Source organism: Scyliorhinus torazame, chromosome 7 (assembly GCF_047496885.1).
Source record: "Scyliorhinus torazame isolate Kashiwa2021f chromosome 7, sScyTor2.1, whole genome shotgun sequence".
Taxonomy (NCBI): Eukaryota; Metazoa; Chordata; class Chondrichthyes; order Carcharhiniformes; family Scyliorhinidae; genus Scyliorhinus; species Scyliorhinus torazame.
Genome location: NC_092713.1, coordinates 87,066,010 through 87,083,367, shown reverse-complemented (window position 1 = coordinate 87,083,367; position 17,358 = coordinate 87,066,010). Strand labels below are relative to the sequence as shown.

General features: G+C 40.6%; 1 protein-coding gene across 1 annotated transcript in view; it reads left to right on the top strand.

The window, feature by feature from the left end:
• Positions 1–17,358, top strand: part of prkaa2 (protein kinase, AMP-activated, alpha 2 catalytic subunit) — a 55,450-nt gene extending 38,092 nt beyond the window's left edge. The window contains exons 6-9 of the mRNA XM_072511015.1: positions 287–511; positions 1,653–2,157; positions 8,949–9,075; positions 11,220–17,358. Coding sequence (XP_072367116.1) covers positions 287–511; positions 1,653–2,157; positions 8,949–9,075; positions 11,220–11,461 — 1,099 coding nt within the window. The 3' untranslated portion in view covers positions 11,462–17,358. The remainder of the gene's footprint in view (positions 1–286; positions 512–1,652; positions 2,158–8,948; positions 9,076–11,219) is intronic.

The following is a 17,358-nucleotide window of genomic DNA, read 5'->3' as shown; positions in this document are numbered from 1 at the left end:
GCATCTTCCAGAGTCTGGCTAATGCAATGCAATACTGTAAACACTTCAACTGGAGCGAACTGGTTATTGTACTTTCTCTCTATTCTTTTGTTATTTTTCCCATTCTTTTGTTCTCTCAGCAATCCTAAATGATCAAATTTTGTGGAAAAATATAAAGCTGCATCTTTAGCACTAAACTAGTTTTTGTACTGCCTCCTATTTTACATGCCCTTCAGTGTACGAGCTTGGTAGTTATACACAAAATATTATAGAATTATGCCACATTTACATTTTATTTGTTTATCAGGTTGTATGCAGGCCCAGAGGTAGACATCTGGAGTTGTGGTGTGATTCTTTATGCCTTATTGTGTGGGACGCTGCCTTTTGATGATGAGCATGTTCCAACGCTGTTCAAAAAGATCCGCGGTGGTGTATTTTATATTCCTGAGTATCTGAACCGCTCAGTTGCTAATCTTCTCATGCACATGCTACAGGTTGACCCACTGAAAAGGGCAACCATTAAAGACATCAGGTATGATCTGTACAATGTATTTGTTTACATTATTCCTTCTCATTTTTTCATTCCTCCTTATGAGGGTATGAATCTTTTATTTGTAAGATATCACACCACTTGCAGCAACGAGGGCAAAAAGGGTGGATAACCATTCCTATGTCTCCAGCAAAGTTTCTCTTCACCCAAGCAATAATGGCAACCTTATGATAGTTTAATCTCCAATGAAACTTTTGGGGCACTATTAAAACATTTTTTTAAAGTTCTCTTTGCCTAGTACAGATACACTGCTGAAGGCTCAATCCACACCTGTTTTAAAATCCATCCCATGTGCCAATCTAATATTATCTTGCAGTTTTAAAGGAAGTGAAGTACCATGGGGTCCTTTTGAAATGAAAATGAAATGAAAATCGCTTATTGTCACGAGTAGGCTTCAATGAAGTTACTGTGAAAAGCCCCTAGTCGTCACATTCCGGCGCCTATTCGGGGAGGCTGTTACGAGAATCGAACCGTGCTGCTTGCCTGCCTTGGTCTGCTTTAAAAGCCAGCGATTTAGCCCAGTGTGCTAAACCAGCCCCTATTGAGAAGAATAAATAAATGAATGGCATTTTTAGCATGAACCTTTCATTGGGATTTATGACAGAAAAACATTTGAGGGGGTAGTGAGGGAGAAGGCAACCCTGTGCAGTACTGTAGCCCGCTGAAGAGTATTGGGTTGGGGGAAGAGGAAGACTGGAGATCGGGGATGGGTGATAGTGGGATTGGGGGAGAAGGAAGAAACAGAGGAAGGGGGAGAGGAAAAGGGCAATGCAGCAGGTGAAAGGGGAGATGCAGAGGAGAGGGAATGTAAATGAAGGAGAGGAAGGTGCAGAGGTAGAAAACGGAGGTGTGAAAGGAGAGGAGGGGAATTCAGTCAGCACAACATATAAGCTTATTATTCGTTACATTCAGTTGAAACCATTCCATTTCAACATATTTTACCTTTGGAGCAAAGTGCATCAACACAACCTACAATCACCCATTAGAATGTTGTGGTTTACAGAAGAAACAATTACATGGTATCATCAAATTTGGAACGATCAGTATTGTTTTGGGCTGGAATTTTGATCCTGTTTTAATTTAGTACAGTGAACATTAAAATTGCATTCTCATTTCATAACAGGGAACACGAGTGGTTTAAACAGGATTTACCAACTTATCTATTCCCAGAGGATCCAGCGTATGATTCCAATGTCATAGATGAAGATGCGGTGAAGGAAGTATGTGAAAAGTTTGAATCTACTGAATCTGAAGTTATGAACAGCCTATACAGTGGGGATCCACAGGATCAGCTTGCTGTAGCGTACCACCTCATTATTGACAATCGGAGAATTATGAATGAAGCTAGTGAGTTTTACCTGGCATCCAGCCCCCCAACAGGTTCGTTTATGGATGATAATGGGCTACATATCCCAGCCGGTGTCAAAGCTCACCCTGAGCGCATGCACCCTCTGATGGCAGACAGCCCAAAGTCACGTTGTCCACTTGATGCACTCAACACTACTAAACCCAAACCGATGGCATTGAAAAAAGCAAAATGGCATCTGGGCATTCGCAGTCAAAGTAAACCATATGATATTATGGCAGAAGTCTACCGAGCCATGCGACAGCTGGATTATGAATGGAAGGTAAGAAATAACATGAATCGATTGTAAAAGTAAAAGCCATTTTTTGGGGTATTTTTGTCATGTCCTCTAATCTCCTTGTACCATATTTATTTTGTCTGTTTCTAAGCCTCAACTAACACCACTCTTGACACCAGCTGTCTGAAAATGCCTGACTGGCATAGATGACTCATCTATCTAATTTTAATCCCCCAATATTGTAGAGAAGGCCATTATAAGTGCTGTAATTTTAATAGTAGACTGAATGAAATTTGGGAGCTTTTGTACTTGAGGCTAATGGTACACAAGCTAACACTTTGTTACACTCTTAGTGATTTGGGCTATTATGTGATGTGCCACCTTATCTCAGCTTCACCCACATTTTTTGCAATGCTTTAAATATGAAGGGCATGACTCACTCACAAAATATCAATTATATTAGAACACAGAGACATATGTTAAAACATGACTCTTGCATTTTTGTGTCATTTCTAATCTTAATTTTAGCATGCTGAAAAATGTGAGAAATAGTGTGGTTGAAAATTTTGTGGAGTTGCTCCTGCTCTGAGGTATGGTGGAAACCCTATTTTAGACAGGATTCTCACTGTACTTCTGATTGTGGCACTTTTACAGCTAAGACCCAATTTTCCAAAGCTTCTCCACGTGGGAGACCCTTGCGTTGAGATCTCATAAGCAGTTAGTAATGCAGCTTCTTAAAAGTTAATTCTTGAGATGCATTACAGGCAGGGATAATATTTATTGTCAATCCTTAGTTGCCCTGTAAATGTGCCGTGAGCCTTTTTTTTGAACAGTTGAAACAACAGAGTGGCTTTGTAGGTCACTTTAGAGGGCATTTAAAATGAACCTGGTCTGAAGTCTCTTCGGCTAGATCCTGAGTAAGGGAAACCAGTTTCTTTCCCTAAAGTGATGAAACAGTTGAATTTTTGCAACCATATGACAACTTCATGATCACTTTTACTGATGTATATCCACTTTTATTTGATTTCAATCCTCAAATTGCCAATTCATTCAAATTAGGGGCAGCACGGTAGCATTGTGGATAGCACAATTGCTTCACAGCTCAGGGTCCCAGGTTCGATTCCGGCTTGGGTCACTGTCTGTGCGGAGTCTGCACATCCTCCCCGTGTGTGCGTGGGTTTCCTCCGGGTGCTCCGGTTTCCTCCCACAGTCCAAAGATGTGCAGGTTAGGTGGATTGGCCATGATATATTGCCCTTAGTGTCCAAAATTGACCTTGGTGTTGGGTGGGGTTGCTGGGTTATGGGGATAGGGTGGAGGTGTTGACCTTGGGTAGGGTGCTCTTTCCAAGAGCCGGTGCAGACTCGATGGGCCAAATGGCCTCCTTCTGCACTGTAAATTCTATGATATTCTATGAAATTATTTGTCCAGTAACATAACCAGTAAACAGTTACATCTGAGTAAATGAACTGGAAGCCCTTTTGGTAATTGTAATTAGTTATTGAAAAATACATTTCTATCTTCACAAGTGGAAAAGCAGCACACGCTTATAAATTAAATCAGTAAAACAAGTCATCTATCAGAAAAGCTTACATCTAACTTGAATAAACAAAATAAATTGATCTCGAAAGAACTTTAAGTGAATTCATTATCAATGATTTTTACATATACAGGCCAGGATTTGCTACAGAACTTCTCCTGCCATAACTTTGTTGGGAGTGTAGTTCCACTGTCTTCCCTGCTAGGCTCCTTCTCCAATCAACTCTGACCCGCTCGGGCAGCACGGTGGCACAGTGGTTAGCATTGCTGCCTATGGCGCTGAGGACCCGGGTTCGAATCCCGGCCCTGGGTCACTGTCCGTGTGGAGTTTATACATTCTCCTCGTGTCTGCGTGGGTCAGCTCCTCCCTCATGTCTTTGTAGTTGCCCTTATTTAATTGTAATACTGTTACATCTGATTGCAGCTTCTCCTTCTCAAACTGCAGGGTAAATTCTATCATATTGTGGTCACTGCTCCCCAATCAAGTCTGCCTCATTACACATCACCAAATCCAGAATTGCCTGTTCCCTAGTAGGCTCTGTCACAAGCTGCTCCAAAAAAACATCTCTTAGACACTCCACAAATTCCATTTCTTGGGATCCACTACCAACCTGATTTTCCCAGTCCACCTGCATATTGAAGTCCCCCATGATTATTGTAATATTGCCTTTTCTACATGCCTTTTCTATCTCCTGATTTATTTTCTGCCCCACATCCTGACTACTCCTAGGGGGCCTGTACATAACTCCCATCAGGGTGTTTTTACCTTTGCGATTCCTCAACTCTACCCACAGAGATTCTATGCCTTCTGATCCTATATCGCTCCTTGCTATCGATTTATCTTCGTTCCTGACTAACAATGCAATCCCGTCCCTTAGCCCATCTGCCTGTCCTTTCGATGGGTCATTTATCCTTGGATATTTAGATCCCAGCCTTGATCCCCTTGTGATGCCCACAACATCGTACCGGCCAATTTCAATGTGCGCAACAAGCTCATTTACCTTGTTCCGTATGCTGTGCGCATTTAGGTACAACACCCTCAATCCTGCATTGGCCACCTCCCTTTTCACACCCTCCTCAGTCATTGTACCCTGTACTGTGGCCCTTTTTGATTTTTGACTATGGCTGCGCTGCCTTACACTTTCCCCCTGACTGCTTTATGTTTCTGGCCCTCCCTCCAACTTCCTACATTGGATCCCATCCCCCTGCCACTTAAACCCTCCCCAACAGCTCTAGCAAACACCCCCCATAGAACATTGGTTCCAGTCCTGCCCAGATGCAGACTGTCTGGTTTGTACTGGTCCCACCTCCCCAGAACTGATTCAATGCCCCAGGAATTTGAATCCCTCCCTCTTGCACCATCTCTCGAGCCACGCATTCATCCTATCTATCCTGACATTCCTACTCTGATTAGCTTGTGGCACTGGTAGTAATCCTGAGATTACTACCTTTGAGGTCCTACTTTTTAGTTTAACTCCTAACTCCCTGAATTCAGCTTGTAGGACCTCATTCCGGTTTTAACCCATTTCATTGGTGCCTATGTGCACCACGACAGCGGCTGTTCACCCCCCCCCCCAGAATATCCTGAAGTCGCTCCGAGACATCCTTGACCGTTGCACAAGGGAGGCAACATACCATCCTGGAGTCTCGATTGTGTCGGCAGAACCGCCTTTCTATTCCCCTTACGATTGAGTCCCCTATCACTATAGCCCTGCCATTCTTCTTCCTGCCCTGCTGCGCAGCAGAACCAGCCACAGTGCCATGAACCTGGCTGCTGCTGCCTTCCCCTGGTGAGCCATCCCATAACCGTATCCAAAGCGGTATATCTGTTTTGCAGGGAGATGACAGCAGTGGCCACCTACCCAGATGCAGACCGTCTGGTTTGTACTGGTCCCACCTCCTCCAGAACTGATTCCAATGCCTTCCTACTCTTGCTCTGTCTTTTGGTCACCCATTTTCTATCTCCCTCAGTAACTTTCATCTGCGGTGACCAACTCGCTAAATATGCTATCCACGACGTCCTCAGCGTCATGGATGCTCCAAAGTGAGTCCATCCGCAGCTCCAGAGCCGTCAAGTGGTCTAACAGGAGCGGCAACTGGACACACTTCTTGCACGTGAAGGAGCCAGGGACAGTGGACGTGTCCCTGAGCTCCCACATCGCACACGAGGAGCATGACACGGGTCTGGGATCTCTTGCCAAGTCTTAAACCTTAACGTTAACTTATGCAACTATAATGCCAAAAAACAAAACAAAAGAATAAAAACAAAAAATATAGACAAATGAAAATAGAATAAAAATAAAAACTACTTACCAGGGATAAAAAGCACCTCCTCCCCACCCAGCTTTGAATTCCCACCTAGCTTCAAATTCCCAAACTCACTCTTTGCTGTCTCACTCTGGCTGTGTCTTCTCAGGCTCACTGGGAGAACTCACTGGGAGTGAGTTAAAGTTGCTCTTTTTAAATTGGCCTAAGTTGACTCCTCCCCCCCCCCCCCCACACACACACACACACCTGCTTTTAGATCAAAGTAGTTTAAGGTGACATCATGGAAACTTTTTGACCAAGCTGTGACAACAGGAAGTCAAGTGGCACAGGCGGAAATGATTTTGGGTAGACCATTTTTCACACAGATGCGTGCTTTCACTTTTTTTTCCTACTTTTATCTTATGATGATGTACTTTTTAGGTTGCTCAAGATTTTGCAGAGATCAGAAATAAAGACAGCAGAGGGTGAGGCAGTGATGTCGTGGTAATGTCACTAGACTGGTACTCCATCTACAAGGTGCACTTCAGGAACTCACCAAAGCTCCATAGACAGCACCTGCCAATCCCATAATCCCTACCATCTAGAAGGAATTGGGAATGGACAGTAAATGCTAGCAACATCCACCTCCCATGAATTAAACTGTTAAATCATTCTTTCATGGGATGTGGACAGCACTGGCAAGGCCAGCATTTGTTGTCCAACCCTGATTACCCTTCTACTGAATGGTGGCTTGTTAGACCATTTCAGAGGGCAGATAAGAGTCAACCACATTTCAGTGGATCTGAAATCATATGTAGGCCAGACCAGGTAAGGACAACAGATTTCCTTCCCTAAAGGACAGTTGGCATTAGCTAGGTCTCTGGATTACTAGTCCAGCGACATTACCACTACACCACTGTCTCCTCATGAAAGAATATAAAACAAAGATCCAGAGGCTCAGGCTAATGAACTGGGAACAGGAGTTTGAATCTCATCACGGCAGCTGGTGGAATTTAAATTAAATTAATAAATCTGCAATTAAAAGCTAGTCTAATGATGAAGTAATTGAAACTATTGTTGATTGTTGTAAAACTCATCTGGTTCACCAATGTCCTTATGGAAGGAAATCTGCTGTTCTTACCTGGTCTGGCCTCCATGTGACTCCAGGTCCGCAGCAATGGTTGACTCTTAAATGCCCTCTGAAATGGCCGAGCAAGCCATTCAGTTGTGTCAAAACTGTTACAAAGTCTAAAAGGAATGAAACTAGATGTACCACCTGGCATCGCCCTAGGCATCAGAAATGACAATGGCATACCCAAGGCTGTCGACCCTATAAAGTCCTCGCACATCTCCTCTAAACTTTGCCTCACGGACCTTAAATCTATGCTCCCTGGTGACTGATCACTCCACCCTGGGAAAGAGTGCCTGTCCATCCATTCTCCATCTTGTAGACCTCTATAAGGTCACCCCTCAACCTCCATCCTTCTAGTGAAAACAGTCAGAGTCTATTCAGCCTCTCCGCATAGCAAACACCCTCCAGACCAGGCAACATCCTGGTAAACCTCCTCTGCACCCTCTCCTAAGCCCTCTGGTAGTGTGGCGTGGAAGCAGTTCATGTCTATATCCTGCATGACCTGGACTACATTCAGGCCTGGGCTGACAAATGGCAAGGAACATTTGCCCCACACAAGTGACAGGCAATGACCGTCTCCATAAAGAGAGACTCCAGCCATTGCCCTATGACATTCAGATGCATTACCATTGCTAAATCTCCCACTATCAACATGCTGGGGGTTACCATTGACTAGAAACTGAACTGGACTAGCCATATAAATACTGTGGCTTCAAGAGCAGGTTAGAGGCTAGGAATCCCACGGCGAGTGACTCACCTCCTGTCCACTATCTATAAGGCACAAGTCAAGAGTCTGATGAAATATTCTCCACTTGCCTGGATGAGTGCAGTTCCAACAACACTCTAGAAGTTCAACAACATCCAGGACGAAGCAATGTACTTGATAGGCATCCCACCCACCACCTTAAACATTCACTCTCCTCCACAGATGCGCGGTGGCAGCAGTGTGCACCACCTGTAAGAGGCACTGTAGCAACTCACCAAGATTCCTTCAATAGCACCTTCCAACTTGTCACTTCTACCACCTAGAAGGACAAGGACAGCAGATACATGGGAACACCATCACTACCTGCAAATTCCCTTCAAGTCACATAGCATCCTGAGTTGGAAATATATCATTGTTCCTTCACTAAAGTTGGGTTAAACTCCTGGAACTCCCTCCCTAACAGCACTGTGGATGTACCTACAACATAAGGACCGCAGTAGCTCAAGAAATAGGCACACCATCATCTTCTCAAGGGCAGTCAGGGATGGCCAATAAATGCTGGCATACATTCCATGAGCAAATGGAAAAAAAAAAGGGTGAGTCTTAAAGGGCCAAAGGTGATGGTGCAAGAAAAGAAACCAACATCAGATGTGCTTGGAGCAGGATGCAGCTGTAAGTATAAATAAAAGAAACATGCTAAGAAAAGGGAACAAAATGGGGGAATGGAGTTTACTTTCTGAATTTGTTGAACTCAATGTTGAGGTCTGAAGTTTGTAAAGTGTCAAATTGAAAGATGCTGTTCCTCAAGCACATGTTAAGCTTCACTGGACAGAGCAGCAGCAGACCAAGGAGTGAGAGCAAATTGGAGAATTAAGATGGGAAGCCATCAGAAGCTCAGACTCATGTTTGTGGACTGAATATAGGTGTTCCACAAAGTTCTCACCAATGTGCATTTGGTCTCCCCAATTTAGAGGAGACCACATTGTGAGCAGATATAATTCACTGCTCATATTGTGGTAGTCTCCAAGTTAGGGAGACCAATTGCAGGTTGGATGACCGCTTTGCGGAATAGCTCCATTCAGTCTGCAAATGTGACCCTGAGCTTCCAATCACTTGACGTTGGAATGACAATGGTTTTGGAACATAAACTTTGATCAGAATTAATGACCTGAACCCTACTATATGGTAGATTTGAAATATATTACTTTTTCAAGGTGGTGAATCCCTACCATTTGCGTGTGCGTAGAAAGAATCCAGTGACTGGAAATAATGTGAAGATGAGTTTACAGCTGTATCAAGTTGACAATCGCAGCTATCTGCTAGATTTCATGAGCATTGATGGTAAGGAGACACTTCCTTTTGTTTGTTTCATTGTGTATTATCAGCAACTAAAATATGGTGAATATTATACTATTGTCCAGTAGGCAGCTTCTTATATTTTTCATCTCAATAATTCCGCAAGGCTTTCCTGATGAGAAATGGTTTTGCTATCCACTGTGTGGACTCTCTTAACCATTGGGGAAGGTAATTTCATTAAATTGTGCATATGCTGAAAATACCAAAAGTACACATAGCACATAGGCCCATCAGTATATGTTGGGAGTTCAGATAGGTTAATATTTGTATGTAAACCGATCATCCAAGAAAGAAACTGGAAGACAGATGAGCCTTAAATATGAATGAGCAAAACAAAGGGAAAGAAACAGATAGATGTGAACAAGTAATTTGAGAGTAGACTGCACCCCCTCTCTCTCTCCTCTTCTCCCCCTCCCCCTCCCCCCAATAAGATTGGATGAATTGGGTAGATAGTAATCAGATCTTTTAGGAAGGCTAGGGCGGCATGGACAAGCTGGGCCGAAGGGTCATGCTGTAAACATCTATGACTCTTAGTGAGGACTAGAGGATAGGTTATAAGAATCACCTGTGAGACAATAAAAATACATTAAGAGGTTAAAAGTGCAAAGTAAGAATCAGCATTGGAGTCATGCATACAGAAAATAAATTGAGAAAACTAAAAGAAAAATACTGCAATTGAAATGCAGAGAATCTTGAAAAAAAGGTAAAACTAAAAGCACATGTCGATGCATCAGTACAAGTGCATGTTGAGAGTTACAGTGCAGATTTAGCAGGTGAGAATTGAGGTCCACAATTTCCTGAAATAGCATAACTGGCACATACATTAGAATTTGAGCTTTTTCCTTGGCGAGTTGTTTCAAAATCTCAGAGAATTTCATTAGCATGTGGAACATAAAGCAAGTAGAATTTGACATAAACAGTTAGAACTGAGCCTTCATCATATTCTTTTTTTAATCCTAATGCATGAGGATTAAAGTTTGATGCCACAGCCAATCATTTAGAATCATAGAATCCCCACAGTGCGGAAGGGAGCCATTCAGCTCATCAAATCTGCACCCGACCTACGGTCAGGCCCCCACCCTATCCCCATAACCCAGTAGCCCCACCTAACCTTTTGGACACTAACGGGCAATTTAGGATGGCCAATCCACCTAACCTGCACATCTTTGGACTATGGGAGGAAACTGGAGCACCCGGAGGAAACCCACACAGACATAGGGAGTAAGTGCTAATTCCAAAGTCACCCGAGGCCGGAATTGAACCTGGGTCTCTGGTGCTGTGAGGCAGCAGTACTAACCACTATGTACATATTTAAGTTGATGCAATTGTGGAAGTCTTACAATTGTAATGCAAATTTTACTGATGCCAAAAACATGCATTGAAAAATGTAGAAAATACATTTAAGTTCCAGCAAGTAAAATTTAAAGAAGAATCACCATAAAATGCCAGAAACATTTATTTGGCCTGTACGTTTTAGGCGTAAATTTATAACCTGTTCAGAACTGACATTAATTCAATACATTTGTGTGAGCTATACATTTGGATGGGCACAACGCGTTGTTTCACGAATGGCAAAAGATGTTCATGGGAGTTCTGCAGAATGCAAGTCAAAAAGCAAGGAAATTTGGTCATAAATATAAAAATGAACAAGTTATTTGCATCAGAATTTGTGGCATTATGCCATAGGTTGTTTAGGTTCAAGTTTTCAGGAAATTCAAGACCCCCCTCCAAGATTTAAGTTGTTGTCACATTCAAAATATTTTCCTTTGATTCTGAAATAAGTGCAGAAAATTTTGGAAAGAAACAGCAGGTCAGTGAACACCTGTGCAATAAATAGGTTAATGATTCAATGGAATTCTTCATCTAAGCCGACATGGTTAGGCTGGTCACGCTTACATTATTTTTTTAAATAAATATTTTTATTCCAAAAATGTTCAACTCATCACATACAAAACAATCCCAACAACGAATTGTTTGTATTCACACTTGCATTATTATCCAATATCTATGTTACATGTTGTATAGTCTGTGCATGCCAAGCATATTTGGTTTTATTTCTAATTTTCTGTTTGTTTTTCTTTGTGTTTGTATTTTGCTGTTAATCTTTCTTACTGTTCTTTGGTGATTAGATGATATTATGGAACAAAAATCAGGCTCTTCCACTCCCAAGCGCTCAGGATCAGCAGCTCTGTTGTACAGGCCAAGACTGAGTACCGATGCCACAGCTACTGACAGCCAGCCTTTGACTCTCGTTGGATCACTCCCCAGCTCTCTGACTGGATGTTTCAGCTCTATGACCCCACGAAACGGGAGCCACACGATGGATTTCTTTGAGATGTGTGCTAGCCTTATTACTACACTGGCTCGTTGACAGAATAATAGGTGCCTCCAATTAAATCATCGAGCTTTCAGCTCTTAAATCTAGAAAGATTTTGCAAGAAAATACACTTTCCACTTTGTGTGTCTTGTACTGCAGCACTGGTTATAGACCATGTTGGTTCATACCTGGTGCTTTTATTACTTTGGTACAGTGGAGGCTGAAGGGTAACATTTGTGCATTGCCGTTTAGGAACTCTGCAGTACTATTGTGGAGCTTTACTATTGCATCCTGTTTTGCCAACCAAATTCATGGTATTATACGGGTTTACAAATACAACTGGAAAGGTGCAGAAAAGCAACAATTTTTATTTTAATGCAGTGATATATTATAAATATTAAGAAGTGGAAATGTTAAGGGACAGGGAAAACGTATAAAAGACTTGACTTGTGGTCAGGATTGTTCATTTGATGTGTTAGTGGAGTGCATAACTGAAACTGAAAATCGCTTGTTGTCACAAGTAGGCTTCAAAAAGAAGTTACTGTGAAAAGCCCCTAGTCGCCTCATTCCGGCGCCTGTTCGGGAGGATGGTACGGGAATTGAACCGTGCTGCTGGCCTGCCTTGATCTGCTTTAAAAGCCAGTGATTTAGCCCTGCGCTAAACCAGCCCAAGTGTGGCAGTTCATTCTTCAGCCACATTGTGGGTCGATTGAGATACTTGTTTCTATTCAGGTTAGTTGTAGCTGTAACATTAAAACTGGTATATAATAAAATGTGGTAAATTACATTGAAATTAAACTGAAATGGTTAATTTGAAATCCTCAAATTACATATTATGCAATTGCTGAGGCTTATTTTACTGCAGTTTTGTTTTATTGATCATGGGAATATAAGTTTACTTACTTGTGTGGAATTGTCAGTATAACTCTGGTTCAGTGCACAAACAAGATTAGCCCAGAGAATGGTCTTTTAACACTGCTTTAGAAATATATCCTGGCTCACGTGAATATTTCTCTGCAGCATATCTTTTACTTGAGTCAGTAGCATGTACAGCTAGATTTGGTATAGCTTGGACTGAATGATGAGTTTTATTTAAATGTATTTACTGTATCTTTTCTAATACAAACAGAGATGACGTTAAATGCTATCACATAAATATTTGGCGTTTATAACATTTAACAAAGATCCCCAAATCAGGATCCTTTAATAATAATGGTAATTAATGTTACCAGCCCTTTTGTACAAATGTTTTATTTATTTGTGGATCTCGGTCAGATGTGCAAATATTTTATAAGGTCTGCCAGTTCAAAACTTGATTTTTAAAATAAATCAAGCAAATTTAAGATCATTTTGCAAAATGGGGGAGTACTTTGAACTAATACTTCACCTAAATTTTCCTTTTCTCTCATCTGACGTTTTTCAGGTGGTTGACTTGCTGCGTTCAGTTTTTATTTCAGCATTGCAACTTTCACTGTTTCTTTGTATCCCTGACCATTATTGCACTTCTGCTACTCAGCCGAAGCTTAATATTTCCAGCTAATTAGTATCGATGCTCATGATTTCAATTGATTGAAAATAAAAGGATGTTGATTGTAATTCTCTGCAACTATTTTAAAAGGAGTCCTGCTGGTGAGGTTACCTCTTAATCAAGTGAATGCAAGAGACACATATTATGCTTGAATATAAAAATCCATGCACTTTCTAGCATGCTCCTCATAAATTTGTACTTAGCGCAGGACTCGAGATACCCCATTCACATTAGTTTTACTTATTTTGCTGTGCGGGGTGTTGGGATACTCGTGGTTGTGGAATCGTCTTCTGCTTTAGAATATCAGTAATAGCTTCCCATATCAGTCAGATGAATGAACACCCGAGCAAAAGGCTTTCTTGACCCCAGACTGGGTTGTATCAGCATCTTGAGCCCATCAGGGGTCCCTGTTTTGGTTGCTTGAGGAATGTGATGAGCTTCAAGCAAAAGGTTCCCCCGAGCGCTTCTAGAAATTAGCTGGTTACGGTTGTAAACTTTCTCTGTCCCTCTCACTTTCCTTCACCCAACTGTGGTGAGGAGCCAAGCTGTTCTTATGTAAAAATGAGAACTGTGTCCTTATCTAGAAACTGGTTTGCCAATCTTGCTAATTATTTGCAAATCATAAATTCTCTCAAGGTTTTAAATGACCTACTTTCTTTCAAAATTAAAAAAAAATTACAACTTTCTGAGATGAAAGTATCTGTAACATATTAATATTATTTTAAAATGTTCAATGAAGCTTGAATGAACTATTTTAATTAAGAATTTGAAGTGCACAATGGCTTGCAGAAATGGTGCTTTACAGTGCGAAAGTCCGAGTATTTGCACTCTTATTCTCTTTTGAGGATTTGTTCACTTAATTATTGTTTTACTTTCTTTCAAATGCATTTTCCCATTTCCAAATTCTCAATAGTGAAAAGGTGACGTAGAAACTGAAGTCTAATTTGTGAATTATTCAAACTTTGCGTCAAGAAAATGTTCATACTCTAAACTTGAGTCAGAAATGCTTACCATGAAATCATTTGAGAAAATGTCAGGCATCTGCATGCAAATAGTTCCATTATAGGAACATAAAATTAGGAGCAGACATAGGCAATTCAGCCCTTCAACCCTGCTCCGCCATTCAATCAGATCATGGCTGATCATTACCTGGTCTCAAATCCACCTCCCCAACTGTTGCCCATAACCCTTTAACTCGTTTTTATATCAGAAATGTATCTATCTCTTGAAACCATTTAATGATTCCACCGCACTATGGGGCAGCGAGTTGCAAAAATTCCCCACCCTCTACGAAAAGTAGTTCCTCCTCGGCTCAGTTCTAAATCTACCGCCTCTCAACCTATATCCGTGACCTCTCGTCCTAGATTGCCCCACAAGGGGGATCATTTGGTCTACGTTTACTTTATCAAACCCAGTTAGTATTTTATACACCTCGATTAGATCCCCTCTCATCCTCCTAAACTCCAGCAAGTATAAGACCAAACTGTTTAATCTCTGCTCATACGTCATACATTATGGGTGAGCAAAGTAAAGGAGATAGACCTAGAAATGGAAGGCAAACATGTTACTTAGAATGGGTTTGTCGATTAGTATTTATCCATCATCCTCTAATTTTCCTCTCCGTTCTTTCCTTATGAAGGTTTGGAGTCCAGTTCTATAAAGCCACTGTGCAAGATTAATCCCATCGTAAGATATCATTCTGCCAAGCATTTCAACAGGGCTTCATGAATAACACTCAGGAACAGGATCCATTTGTGTTTTTTTTTTTTGCCGCTTCTTTTACCACCCTCTAGACTGATCATAGTCCTCCGCTGCTACCATTGATTATCACAGCCTAGACTAGGATTATTTTTAAATTGTGTCTTTTGCTTTAATTTTATTAGCATTACCTGCCATATGTAAATAAATATATAAACATATGCAAGAAGCATAATTCTTGATGCAAAAAGCAACAGTTCCAAAAGTGACTATGCCCCTGCCTCGGCTCTTCTGTTGCTGAATCCCTCAAACACGCCTTTGTTACCTCTGGGCTTGATTATTCCCATGCACACCAGACTGACCAATGTAAATTTGAGGTCATTTAAAACTCAACCTGTGTTGTCCCAACCCACATCAGGTCCCATTGCTGACCTACATAGGCTATTTATCTGGCAACGGGTCTATTTTAAAATTCTCATTCTTCAGTTCAAATTGCTCCATGGCTTCCCCCTTCCCTTTATCCAGTCCTGCACATTCAAGATGCCTGCACTCCTCCAATTCTGGCCTGTTGGAAGATCCCTGATTTTAATCACTCCATTGACAACAGCAACATCATCTGCCAAGGTTCTGCATTCTTGAATTCTTTCTCTAAACATACCTTTCCTTCTGAAAACCTACATTTTTGACCAAGGTTTTGGTCATCGACCCTAATATAACTTTGCTGCTCCATGTCAAGTTTTGTTTGATAACTCTCCTGTGAAGTGCCTTGTGGCGTTTTATTACATTAAAGGTGCTACAATCAATGTAAGAGCAATTGAACTATCTAGAAGTGTAAATTAGACTAAATAAATGCAAATCCTTTTTCTTCTTTTAATTTCCCCCTTTCAAAATGCGCATTACCATGTCCAAGGAAGAAATGGTGGTTCTGAAACGGTGAACATATTTAGATAAAAGACAGAATCTCAGAACCTATCAGTTTTAATTTCTCCTAATGGGATTGCATCACCTGGGGGCACAACTCCATTAGTAGTGATGATATGGCATGGATGCCCAAAAATATGCAGCACGTTACAATATTTAAAATATTGAAATGAACTCATCTTTGTGGGTCAAAAAATGACTTTGTTCTCCGTATTTAAAAGAAATTATTCATTATTCATGACTTGAAAAGTATTATAATGAGCAGACTTTGCCATACGATGTAGGCTGTATATCTGAAGTAATACATTTATATCCAGTTGATCATTTCAGAATGTCCCAGTCCTTGTAGCAATAAATGATACTGGATGGACTAGTTAGATAAGCTCCTGGTCTATAAATGAATAGGGACTTTGTGGTATGATAGAAAATATATTGTTAGTACAGTACAGTATCAAATGCATGTAAAAGACATTTATAAGCTTGTACCATTCATTTTACTTGGAAGAAGTAGATTTGTGAGTACGTGTTTCTTTGTATCTTCCTGTAGTAAATTAAACTTATGACGTAGATAGACCAATAAACAAGTGGATGGATAGGTTTCAGTTCGAAGTAGGAGAACATAAAAACTTGGTAACTGCTTGGAATTTTCCTTACAATAGATTAGTATAATTTCAGATGTCACCTCATGCCCAATATGTATCCTAGCTGCATACACTATGTATCCATGAAATTATGCAAAACAACCTAGAATATTTGAAAGTCTCTTATGTGAAATTCTTCTCATTGTTTTTAAAAAATCTATATAACTCAATTTTTAATCATTTTGGAGTGCACATTTGAAATGCAATTTTGTGAAATTAGGTAATTTTTACTTTGTACTTCAAAGTAACATTAATTAACAAAACACCACGCTTCAGCATATTCCACGGTTTTAGAATACACTACAGAATTACTGAAATGAGAAGGTCTACAGCATTCAAATTTGAACATACCGGTAACCTAAATTTCTGAACGGGTTTAGAATTGATTCAGTTCACTTTAAAATGATCTATTTACCGGGATGTTTCAGTTGCCCCTTATTTAGTACTCCGTTAAAGTTTGGCTGGCAGCAAACAGTGTGTGCTGTACTGGAGCAGAATTTTTCACCAGATAGTACTGGATAAAGCATGTACTGCCCTACTGAGTGGTTAGTAATTCACTTTTTTTTTAAAAAACTGAGGTTCAACCAAGCTTCATTTTGTGAGCAAATTGAATTGTTTTGTCAAAGAGGTACCTGACTTAGCGATGCCAGCTATTCCTCTTTGGCACTGATCAGTTTTATTTTAGTGAAGTCAAACAATATTGTATTTGTGAGTGAAATGTGTACATTTAGTTTTGCCAAAAAAGGGTTGTCACCGAACATAAAAGGACTCGACATGACAAATCAGTTTTAGGTGCATTTACTTTACCTGAGCTGTGAAGTTGAGTATTAAAATGCATTTTGCCACCCGGTGGCAGATTGAAGCTATTGCACATAGTAAAACCATGGACTGACTTTGGTCCTTGTTGCTGTGTGCCTGCTATGGTTGCCTTAAACTTTGAACATCATCCTGATAGCTTTATCCTTTTCGTCTTGCTTTAATGTATTTATATAAAGAATGTACTTTTTCTTATTTGCAAGAATCAAATAACTGAAAAGTTTTAATGTTTGAAATTTTTCCTACAGAAGTGATGAGGCATGATATGTGTCTGTATAATTTCAATATGTGGTACAGTTTGCTTTATTCCACTATTTGCATGTATAAAGAGAAACCTGTTAAACTCA